General features: G+C 38.6%; 1 protein-coding gene across 3 annotated transcripts; it reads left to right on the forward strand.

Annotated features, from left to right (window-relative positions):
- Window positions 1-7,796, forward strand: LOC117114092. 3 transcript variants are annotated; one of them, XM_033257633.1, is made up of 3 exons: window positions 1-271; window positions 2,465-2,692; window positions 6,220-7,796. In XM_033257633.1, the coding sequence occupies exons 2-3, from the start codon at window positions 2,548-2,550 to the stop codon at window positions 7,647-7,649; spliced, it is 1,575 nt and encodes a 524-aa protein (XP_033113524.1). In that variant the 5' UTR covers window positions 1-271; window positions 2,465-2,547; the 3' UTR covers window positions 7,650-7,796. The 3 variants fall into 3 exon arrangements, with proteins under 3 accessions (XP_033113524.1, XP_033113525.1, XP_033113526.1); XM_033257634.1 differs by lacking the exon at window positions 2,465-2,692 and having other exon boundaries at window positions 15-271; XM_033257635.1 differs by lacking the exon at window positions 1-271 and having other exon boundaries at window positions 2,605-2,738.
- The last annotated feature ends 4,161 nt before the right edge of the window (window positions 7,797-11,957 follow it).

Here is an 11,957-nt window from a genome sequence, read left to right on the forward strand (position 1 = left end):
GGCGGCGCTGTATACTAGTACTTCATTTAAATCACAAAATCGTCTTTGTGAAGCATGAATTGAACCTCAATCTTTCTTTTGAGTAGACGAACAACCGGTTCATTGAATCCAGGCAAATCGTCAAACAAAATTATCGATAGCAGACGACACTAAACTAGCGCATCGCATTTTAGCCTGAAAACACATTTTGGTCTCACATAAAAAATGTAGGCCTAGAAAAATAGGCTATATTCTTGGCAGCATTCGGCGCCTGAGAATTATAACCTTTAAGGTGAGTGTATTATCTGGAATTTACGAAAGTAGGCTTAATCCGTACTTACATGTTCACTGCTACACTGTTGTTGTCGTTAAGGAAATCTGTAACAATAATAATGGGGAAACAGTGTAACTAAGGTAATTCAAAACTGTTATGCATGGGTTAAGTTTTCATTGTTCAATGGTCGTCTGATTTATATGCTTATTCGTGAACATCTTTATTAATCAATCTCAAAATTTTAATGATATAATGGAGCAATATACGAATGGATTGGATGTATTCAGTGTAAACACCAAAGATAACCCACGTAGAAGAGTCCTTCTGGTGGTGATTGGGCATTTAATATGATAAATAAGCATACTAGTATATTGCATCATCAATGTACCTGTAAGCCTATATAAACAATAGGAGACACTACACACTTTTTTAGCAGTTCGTCCAAATTTTTCGATTGTGTAGCCAATATAAAATCATTTGGTGATGGTATACATGGTACTTGTGCGTGCCAGGCATTTTTTTGAATAAAGTGTGCTACATACATACATCAAATCTAAATTATTTACACCTATATAAGATAGTAAAAAAACGCGAAAACTATTAGACTACCTTTGTAGTATAATGTCACACACAGTGACTACAAAAGAACAAGGCTGCTTTGTTTACATGACTTTTATAACTGTGTAACCCTTCACGTAGGATAAGGGTACTTATGACTGATAGTTCACGGTAAAGGTTTCCCTATTGCAACGAAAGAAATATTTTTGTAGGCTTCGGTGTCCGGATTAAAATGATGTACCGAATTCATTATGATGTTATTGACATTCACTATTAATTAGACAGGCTTAATTAGAGTCGGCTTATTCTTAATTTATTTTAAATGCACCAATCATATTGAGTTTTAAAAACACACAATATCGATTTGTAGGATTGATGCATGATCTGCGTTAACCTTGGTCACTGTTCTATACTATGCATAAGTCCACAACATTTTACGTCCTACTTAGCAAAACTTCCCATCGCGTTATCGATCCCAGGAGCATAAAGGCCTAAGATTTTACCTCCTAGTCCTACAATGTACCGTACTCCTCAGCTTCAATATGGTAGGCCTAGCATGAACTCATACTAAGATATGACCGTACACGCTATATATGCCTATATATATATACTGTCTCTTATACACATCTAGATGTGTATAAGAGACAGGTGTAACCCTTCACGTAGGATAAGGGTACTTATGACTGATAGTTCACGGTAAAGGTTTCCCTATTGCAACGAAAGAAATATTTTTGTAGGCTTCGGTGTCCTATATATATATATATATATATATATATATTTCCAATTTGCAGACAGTACTGTTTCGATCTTATATATTTGAAAAAAGAATATATATTTAGGCCTATATATAATATATATATATATATATATAGAAAGTTTAAGTCCAATTTTCATTTCTTGTATCTTGATGCTTATCGTAATAGCTTAATCTCGACAAGGAGAATCCTTCTCTTTGTAAATCAAAAATCAGATTGCCAAAACGACGATTCAAAAAAGAATGCTAGACAGCGGATAAACTTAACAGTGAGTTTACTTAACGATTTTACGTCTCTTCTTATCTTAAACAACAGCACTTGTTTGGAGTTAGTACCGCGATTAGGCTGCTTAGGACCGGGTATTTGAAGTATATTGCGTGCCATCCTATCGACTGCTAAATAATTAAGAAAAAAATTAACCATTGAAAGTAGTCACAAGGCCAGGTTTAATTGAGTAAATCATCACAGCAAGAAAAACTTTCTTTAATATCACACTGTACTACAGTAGATGTTACAGTTAATTACAAGACACATCTATCAAAATGAATCTCACATAATGAGATGAGGTTAAGTTAATTGTGATTATTCATCCGTATTGGAAAATTTAAAATAATAAGTTCCCCAACCTTAGCTGCCTCTAATATATATGTTCCAGTGAGTGATTAGATTTGCATCCATGTGCGCACGATCACCTTAAAAATACAATAATGTGCGCGCCATGCTTCACCTCATGTCACACCTGCTTTAAAAAGATAGCATTGGTGGTAATGTGTTACGAGAGTTTTCAAGTGTCATTGTTCCTTTAATGGCCTTGTAAATACCACCGAGAACAATTGATAACTGAGATTGCCATCACAATCGCTGCCTATCTAATTTTAATAATGTTTTGTCGGTGCAGTTGAGAGGAGCTCGGATAAGCTGCTTGTTGGGGCGATCCACAAATTTTACTCAAATATCATCGGTGTAAAGAAGTTTTAAAATATGGAGCCAACTAAAGACTATCTAGGAATCATAAGAGAAGACACACAGGTTCAGACAAGAAAACGGTGTTCCGATTTCGGTATTGAAAGCAGATTTCCAAAAATGGATTTTAGTCCATTCATCCGACTACCTCCAATTGTCAAAGGTTAGACCTTGGTTACAAAGGTTTGAGGGAGGCTAAACCTATTTGGGTATTGCAACATTTTATTTGTATTAGGTCTATTAGTGTCGATCTAATCTTTTAAATAACTTTCCTTATCACTCTACTGTTAGATATATGTCATAATAATGCACTAACTTATTTCTGAAAATGGGATTAAGGAAATACTTATAAATTACCAATAAAAATATTATATGCTAGGGCTAAATTTCCTGTTACGTGCTTGATGACATTCTCGGTGATAGGCTACATAAATGCTTAGACTAATTCTTATCAGTATCACCATCCTACCATGATCATACCATCACCCTCACCGTCACCATCACCGTAACACTCACATTCCCCGTAACCATCACCATAATCGTTACAGTCACCATCACCGTTATCGCCGTTATCATTACATCACCCTCAACATCAACGTCACCTGCACCATCATCGTCATCGTCACCATCATCGTCACCATCATCGTCACCGTTATCATCACCATCATCGTCAACATCACCGTCACCGTCACCAATCATCTTAACTTCATCGTCACATTCACCGTCACCGTCACCTTCTCCATCACCCTCATCTGGTTCAGGTGGGTAAAGCCGAACTCCTAAGGACTCCAGTGTAGGAGTATAACAGGAGGAGTAGAAATAGTGTCGAATGATAGGAAAGGTCCACCACCGCAGTTTAAGACGTGCAGCCTCTGTCATGAGCAGGCTTGCCTTACCATCAAACAGCATCTTCACCATCATCGTCACCAACACCGTCACATTTACTAACCAGGCCTGTCAACCCTTACGCATTCACCATAAAGTCTTACACATTCCAATCAAATCTTACGGTCTTACGCAAACACCGGCAAAACTTACGCTTATCCTAAAATTTGAGTAAATTTTGTTTCTTTTTCAATTTGTAATGAATTTTACTATAACATCATCATAACATTCTACCTCCTACTGTATCTGAGATCATTATACTCACTAATACGATATGCCATTTAAGCCGAAGCGTCCAGGGACCATTGGCGTCTCCCTGGCCCTCAGCCACTGTTCGTGCCTTCGGCACTCATTATGTGCCACCCGATCTTACTCTTTTAAATTTCTCAAGGTTGACAGGTATGCCGTTAACTTCACAGTGGAAGCGGTTTGGCGCGGGAACGGTTTGGTTTCCCAACCTCGAGGTCGGGGTTTCAATCCTTCGCTGTGCAATTCGCTTGTGTCCTTGAGCAAGACACTTTATCCGCATTGCTTCTCTTAGTGGCGGATCTGGGGATGGGGGGAGGGGTAAATAGGGTGGCTAGCCACCCCTCTTCGTTTACCATGAAAAATAAAATAATGGTCACCCGTCTTGTTGGTGTGCTTCTCGTTTACTCTGGTAAAACATACACTTTCTATTTTAAGCTTACTTCTTTTCAGATGCCACCTAAGATCGTCTAGCAGTCTACTAATTCCAAAAAAAAATCCCAAATGTGAGGGGATGCCCCTCCCTTCTCACCTCCCATTATCCACTCCCAATGCTAAATCCTAGATCCGCCACTGTCTCTCCACCCAGGAGTATAAATGGTACCTGTTGGGGTTGCCTGCTCCTGCGCTGATTACCAGCAGCAACACTGAGCATGTGGACCCAGCGACCAGGGAAAACAACTTTATAATAACCTCAAGGAAGAGGCGCATTATAAATGCCTATACCATTACCAGTACCAGTACAGTCACCAACATTGTCATCTTCACCGTCACCATCACCGTCACATTTACCGTCACCCTCACCATTGTCACCATCACAGTCACCCTCACAGTCACTGTCAACGTTACCATCGCCGTCATCGTTCTATAACCGTCATTATCATTATTATACATGCCTATAGTACAATGATAGTGTGGCAACAATTACTGTTGACTAATCTAGACTAACACATCTAGACTAATGTGTCTAGATGTCTGTATTTAAGGGTTTTTTTCTTCTTTTTTGTGCTTGGCAATTTCACTTAGCTATACGTAGAAAAGTTGGTTTAATTCACTTAATTCAACAGCTTGCGACCAAATTTTCACTCGACCGACGGATTGATATATCGTCATCATCTATGGGCCTACTACTGTAGCTATGACGCTATTGGAGCTATTAACCATGGAGCTATTAATCAGATTTAACTCCAAAAGTATTTGTCAATGTCATGACAATGCAAATAAAATAATATTAACACTTTTGATGCAATGAAAATTTTGTAACTCTATAGTGCATGTTCAAGTCCCAAAATAACCAATCATCATACAATAACTATATACACTCTCATTAAAGTTCATTAAAGCTAACTCTGTTTTAATAAAATTTATTCGAGGTTATATTTAAACAAAGTAAAATACTCATTACCAGGGATGCGCCAGAATTTGCCCGACGGGGGTGCGTGGTCTCCGACGGGGAGGGGGGGAACGATGCGCCGACGTGGACGTGGTGAGCGTTGCTTAAAATGTACCGAAAGTGGTTCAGGGGGCGAAGGCCCCGAATATTTTGACAATTTAGGGGTTTCAAAGGCTTATTTAATCGATTTTAGGGTCTACAAATATGTAGAAAATACATATGATTTGTTTTTTCCCCGACGAATTGTGTCGCCCTTCCCCCCGCCCCAGACCCCGCTGGTGCCACCCCTGCTCATAACATCATGTGATTTTCTGACGATGAATGGTCGGTCGAATGGGAGCCTTTCCGATTGCCTCGGGGACAGCTACGCTGATGTTTGGTTTAGCCAAATGTGAAAACTGTCTGTAGAGAAAGTGTTACGATTTTACGGAAGCTGGTAACACAGTTTAGTAACAGTACGGTAAATGGATCATCACAAAATTAATAAATGCAGTGATATGTTTGTTGGTATATAGTATTTGGTCCGGTGCCTCTCGGTTTTGGGGATCCGCTTTTTCCATTTGCTCCATACATAGACCTACTCGACATTTAAGCCCAGCGGGTATGATAAACTAATAGAAAAATAATCACATGACATGATATTAATTTAAAGCTCTAGAACTCATATTATCCAACAGGATAACACTTTGAAAAGTCTTTTAAAAACATATTGCCATGAAAGTAGGGAATAAGGGTCACAATTTTCCCCGGTCCCCGGGTGATGGTGTCTCATGTGATTCATTCCCTTTGTTTAAATGCCAATTTTTAATGACTTCTAAATAATATAATACCCTCTTGTAATGGTGGAGTGGAGTTGAATAGCTTGTTGGTTAAGATGCCTTCCAATCCTAGAGTCCTGCGTTCAATTCCTTGACAGCAGGATTTTTCTCACGACTAAAAATAATGATGAGGCGCCAAATGTACTTTCTATATTTAACATATTAAACAATGAATTATATGTATATAATTTTGTTAAATAATGGAAGTACATTTGGAGCCTCATAACTCTTAGCCTCATTATGAGACTTTATAAAGAATAACTTGACCTAATAGAGAACAATAGATTTCCACTGAACACAACCCAGTGCTATTTTTAATATAATTTATTAATTTATTTATACACACAGGTAGAATGCATGGTTTGACGAAATCGGACTCGACTAAGATGGTGATAAGTGGAAATGTTAGCCCAAGAACAAGTTCAAAATTTGACCCACTCCGTCGTGGCTTTTTACGACCCCCCAGCCGAGTCAGAGAACGTCCACCTAAAAGTAATAATTTCTCAATTGACAAAACGAGGGCTGGCGGCGCATGGGAATCGAGGAAAACTAATACTGTTTTAAGTCGTCCATCAGTGGAGAAATATTTCCCTCATTTGGCAGAATTTAACGAATTATATAAAGAGAATGAGACACAGTCGATACAGGACGATCTTTCCATAACTGATTATTCATCCTGGTGGGAAGCATCCTCTTTTCATTCGCAAAATCCATCAAGACCCCCAACGCCTCAGAATTCAATTGCCTATCCACGAAGCACTACAGCGCCACCAAGGTTGAATCAAAGTTTCGTTAGCGAAATAGAAGAAAATATTGACTTGACTGCAATTGATTTAGTTTCTATAGCAAATGAACAAGAATACCAAGCGATATCAAATGAACGTCATCGTGCTGTGCATAAAACGATGAGATGTCATAGCGCTAAGACAATGTATCCAGACACCCCAGCAAACCAAATATCTCGGAATCGTAATGGACCTTTTTTAAACTCAGTTGTTAAGCGACGGAAGCCATGTGTTCGTGCAACATCGTCAGCAGTAACAAGTGAACGAGTATCCAACAAAATCAATGCTTTATCAATGGAATGGTGTGATGTTCTTGGGCCGAAACATTGCTATCATTGCAATAAAGTTCATAAACGTGAACATTACGGGGCGTGGAACGAATCCAACTACAAAAACATAGCAATCAATGCAGAAAATCTTTCAACTCTTACATTGGTGGAGAGACTTATGCCTCATATGGATGTTAGGGATATACAAAGTAGCATCGCAGATGGTAACATTTCGCGGTGCGACCTCAGGCGCAAGACGCTAATAGACAGACGAAAAGGTGAAAATACAGAAGAGCAAGCCACACCAAAACCACGTCGTAAAATAAGTGCCTTTGGTGTGCCAGACGGACTTGGATTCTTTCTAAACTTTTCTGATCTTCGCTCACAGATGCTGACAGAAGACAAAAAGAAAAAGACCTGCAAAGGTGTTAATTTTGATGTGTCCGAATATTTAACAATACCAAATGCAGACGTTGATATAGAGGTAGTTGGAAGCAAGGAAAAACACTACGCTAATTATTTCTCCCCTCCTCTCCTTTCACGATCAGATTCAAAGCCGAGTTTTTATGCTGGCGGGAGCAGCAGCTATAAGCTTCCCAAGACTGCGGGGACGCATTCTCTTCGTCAAAGGGCCACTAATGCAATGGCCGAAATGGAAGCGTCAAGTGTCGTTAAATTTGGTGGTGTTGGTAACGATGAAAATGATTCTGATGAGCAGAGCTAAAAAGCTAAAAAACTTAATAATTTACACACCACTTAAGTGAAGTCAACGATAAATAAAATGTTTAAAACTATAAATAAAATAAACCACAATTTATATACATAAATCAATATTCCGTAGGACAATGGCCATGTAAATGTATGCCTAATGTATATATATACTCGATATTTTTTTTCTTTTCATATAGCCTAATTTAGATGAAAACAAGTTTTATTTATAAATTATATTCTGGTATATTTTATTCACCATCACCATAGCAAAATAAAATGAATTGAGATGATTAATTACAAAAATAGAAACTGTACAATATAAAACCCTATAAAGTATTATCATTATTAACACAACTACTATAATATCACCATTATTTTCACAAAAATTGCAATTTAAACATATTCAAAAAAACTAATTGTACATAAAAAATAAAAAATAGGCCTAAATAAGTAAAAAAAAAAAGTTAAACCAATAGAGGAGTATAAAGCCATGATTTATAATAAATACATTATTTATTTTATATATTTCCAGATTTTATTCAAACATTAGAATACTCTGGCATCAAGCCAATCAATACATACAGAACTATTTAAATGACATTTTAGAAACTAGTTTATTTCGAACAGTTTTGTTTGAAAGAACGAAGTCTGAATATACATGAGCATTATTAAATTACTGAATTTTAGAGGGAGGTGGAGATTTTAGGCTGACTGGCCATTTAAAATAAAATATATATGATTTTGAGGCGACTGTCTATAATATTATTGAACGACCGACTTTTATGATACGCTTATACGACATACACAATGAGTATCACACGCGCTTTCGTCACTTAACATACAACCAATTGTCACACATGATAGGCAGTGGCGTATCTAGAAGTCTTGAATTAGGGGGAGGGGCTGATGGGGGTCGCGAAGGTGAAGTGGGGGAAGGGGCCTCGATGATCAGTTGAGGGGCGCTAATTCGCAAAATATGGTGATTTTAGGTGATTTTTAGGTACTTGTCCGTGATTTTATTTGGGGGGGGGTGCGACTGGAGGAGGGGCGCCTGGAGGAGGGGCGCGAGTAATTTATTTCAGGGGGGCGTGTGCGCCCCCGCGCCCTCCCCTAAATACGCCACTGGTATGCACTACCGCACTTTTGTGTGATGCACCAACATGCACGATATACTACACGTGACACCAAAATTTGCGTGACGCACGGGCATGCACGATGTACACACATCAGTGATTGCCCCTTTACCACATTTACGATATTTGCTACGATAGAGCACGATTTTAAAAATCTAAAATCGTGCTCTTCGTACTTCAATGTTCAATCGAATTTTACATATTGTCATGACACTATCAGGAGACTACCGGTATATTACGACGTCACTACGATTTTACAAAGACGAAAGCAGGACGTCAATACGATTTACCCAGACGCCTGTTTGATTTGACTAATCACATTACAAAAAATGCGCAATTTATGAATGTTTAATTTTTGTCGTTTTCGCCATAGTTTTTGATATTTCACCGTGTTAACCTGCAACATATGTAAGCTCCTGCTCTAGGTGCTTGGCTCCTACGAGTACAAGACGCCGGCACGACAATCACGACAACGTTACGACACTCAAACGATGCTGCTGCGATAGACCAAAATTGTTTTCACAGCTACAATTGAGCGCGATTTTTTTTGTAACATTCCAAAAAAAATGGTGCTTCGTCACGATGGCATCAAGATCCAGTACGATGCGCTACGGTGAATTATTAAGACCAAGAAATTTACTACGACGCCACTGTGACTTTCAAATATTGAAAAATCCTGCTCAATAGTAGTAAGTCATGAATGTGTGAAAGTGGCATTACGGACTATCGTAGGGTATGAACATACACGACATACAGACACGAGTTAAGCTCTGTCCACACTATCAAATGAGCATGGTGATGTCGTATTACATCGAAAATGGGTATATCACATTTTTTTCTTATAAAAGTTGATAGTGTGTTCAGAACTTAACACATGAACGTATATGTACGTCGTGCGTGACGCATTGGTGGACGTACATGCACGAAATACTCGCGCACCTGACACAGGAGCTTGCATGAGGCATGGACATGCATGGCATTCACACATGGGTGACACCCAGACATAAAGACATATGTACACACCGTGACACCACACTTGCAAGACAAATGGACCTACAAACACATACAGACACCCGTCATTATTCGTAGCATAAAACACTCGTATACACGCATATGGATGGTGGCATCACATGAACACTTGTAATGGTTAATACACGAGCAAATGCATGGTCTACACATAATAAGTTTTACCACCTACACTATTCATGTCCTGAAGTCTGGTATACACTCAGGCCTATAATTTTGTTTGGCTAAACAGACAATATTTATTCAGATATGGTCCAATAGTGTATATTTGTTTTAGACATAGCGAATAATAATAAGGACTGAGCGGTTGGCTGCTTCTTGCAGTGAAGACCCGGCTCAAACACGGGCAGAGTCGGGTTTTGATTGGAATCTGATCCTGATTGGCTCCTCGAATAGCTCTCATATTGAGAGTTAGGTGGGTTAAGGGCAACGGTTGTATCCGTATGTGTCTGTTATATAGTAGTTAGGCGGGTTAAGAGCAACGTTTGTATCCGTATGTGTCTGTTATGTAGTAGTTAAGCGGGTTAAGGCAACGTTTGTATCCGTATGTGTCTGTTATATAGTAGTTAGGCGGGTTAAGGGCAACGTTTGTATCCGTATGTGTCTGTTATATAGTAGTTAGGCGGGATAAGGGCAACGTTTGTATCCGTATGTGTCTGTTATATAGTAGTTACACGGGTTATGGGCAACGTTTGTATCCGCATGTGTCTGTTAGTAGTTAGGCGTGTTAAGGGCAACGTTTGTATCCCTGTGTCTGTTAGTAGTTAAGTTGGGTAGCGCTGCACTGCGGCTGCCGCGGGTCCCCATGAGCCCATCCCGAAATTCAAGATTTCCTATTAGAATAAGAACCAATAAAAAATTTATTTATTTATTTATTTATTATTATTATTGTTATTGTTATCTTTGTTGCTTTTGTTATTGTTATCATTATCATTATTATTATTATTATTATTATTATTATACATTACAACATATAGCGCTATTTCATGACGATCAGAGCGCTCAAAACGTGGACTATATAGCTCATTCAGCCTCTTTCTTCTCCCCTAAAAGTCACTTCGTGTCTGAGCTACCCGGTAAATCGGTACCAGCTACTCTGATCGTCTGTCAACAAGGGCTGTATGAACCAGTACACCGGGGCAACCCTCTACTCGTCTCGAAAGCTGTACTGGGTTCTTTATATTGCACTTGAACCATTTTTGTACACTGGCCCTATGGCTTATAGTCCTTATCCGAAAAGACTTGTTTCACCTCCTGAACCACAGGCGAGCGTGACGTTCGAACCAGCGCCGACATGAATGTGGGTTGCGGCGCCCCTGCCTTAACCGCTCAGCCATTCAACTCGCCTATATATCTAAAACATCTCGCCTAGATATCTAAAACATGTCTGTTAGAAACGGATAGACTTTTTTGATTAAATAAATGTTTGTTAAATTGATAATGCTCCTCTTCGGATACTGACCAAATATGGTTACATCTGACAAACTGCCAGGCAGACACAATTATTGCGTTTCTTAGAGACGGGTATTCATGGCAGGAATTTTGTCTGATACATAATCATCACAGATAACGTTAGCAATTCTTGATACATAACATGTTGCTGCTAGATACAGTAAACGGGATGGGGTGATGTTTTACAAATATACATTATGGCGTGTCTTTTTAAATTCTTATCATGAATTGGTAACAACTCAGGTATGTATAGACGACGTATCTCTTTGACCGCAAGTACCATCATTAAGTCAAACAATGGAGTAGGCCTACAAAAATGTTAAAACTTTGGATGATTGCATGATTTTTTCCAGTTGAATTTAAGGGAGAAAGTAAAGCTTAACATGGGCAGATATTCTGTGAGCAATGTTAATTATATAATCTGGGGGTTCTTCTTAATGATGCAAAGTTTGAAAAAAATTTAAATGCGTGTTTTGTTTTTCCTGTTTTGCCACAAAATATAGCCTATACGGTATAATATGGGATTATGCAAAGAGTATAATGCGTTGACATATCCGTATGCTAGAAATTCGGAGCGCCTCCCGAGTCACAGATGACTTTTTACACCTGCAAAACCTAGATAAACCATCTCCTTGATGATTCCGAACACTTTTAGAGATACTGTAGAATAACGTATTTAATTTGTCAAAGTTTTACGATATGTATATATA

The sequence above is a fragment of the Anneissia japonica genome, unplaced genomic scaffold (genome assembly GCF_011630105.1).
Source record: "Anneissia japonica isolate Jap-2015-1 unplaced genomic scaffold, ASM1163010v1 scaffold288030_len866700_cov218, whole genome shotgun sequence".
In the NCBI taxonomy this organism is placed as follows: Eukaryota; Metazoa; Echinodermata; class Crinoidea; order Comatulida; family Comatulidae; genus Anneissia; species Anneissia japonica.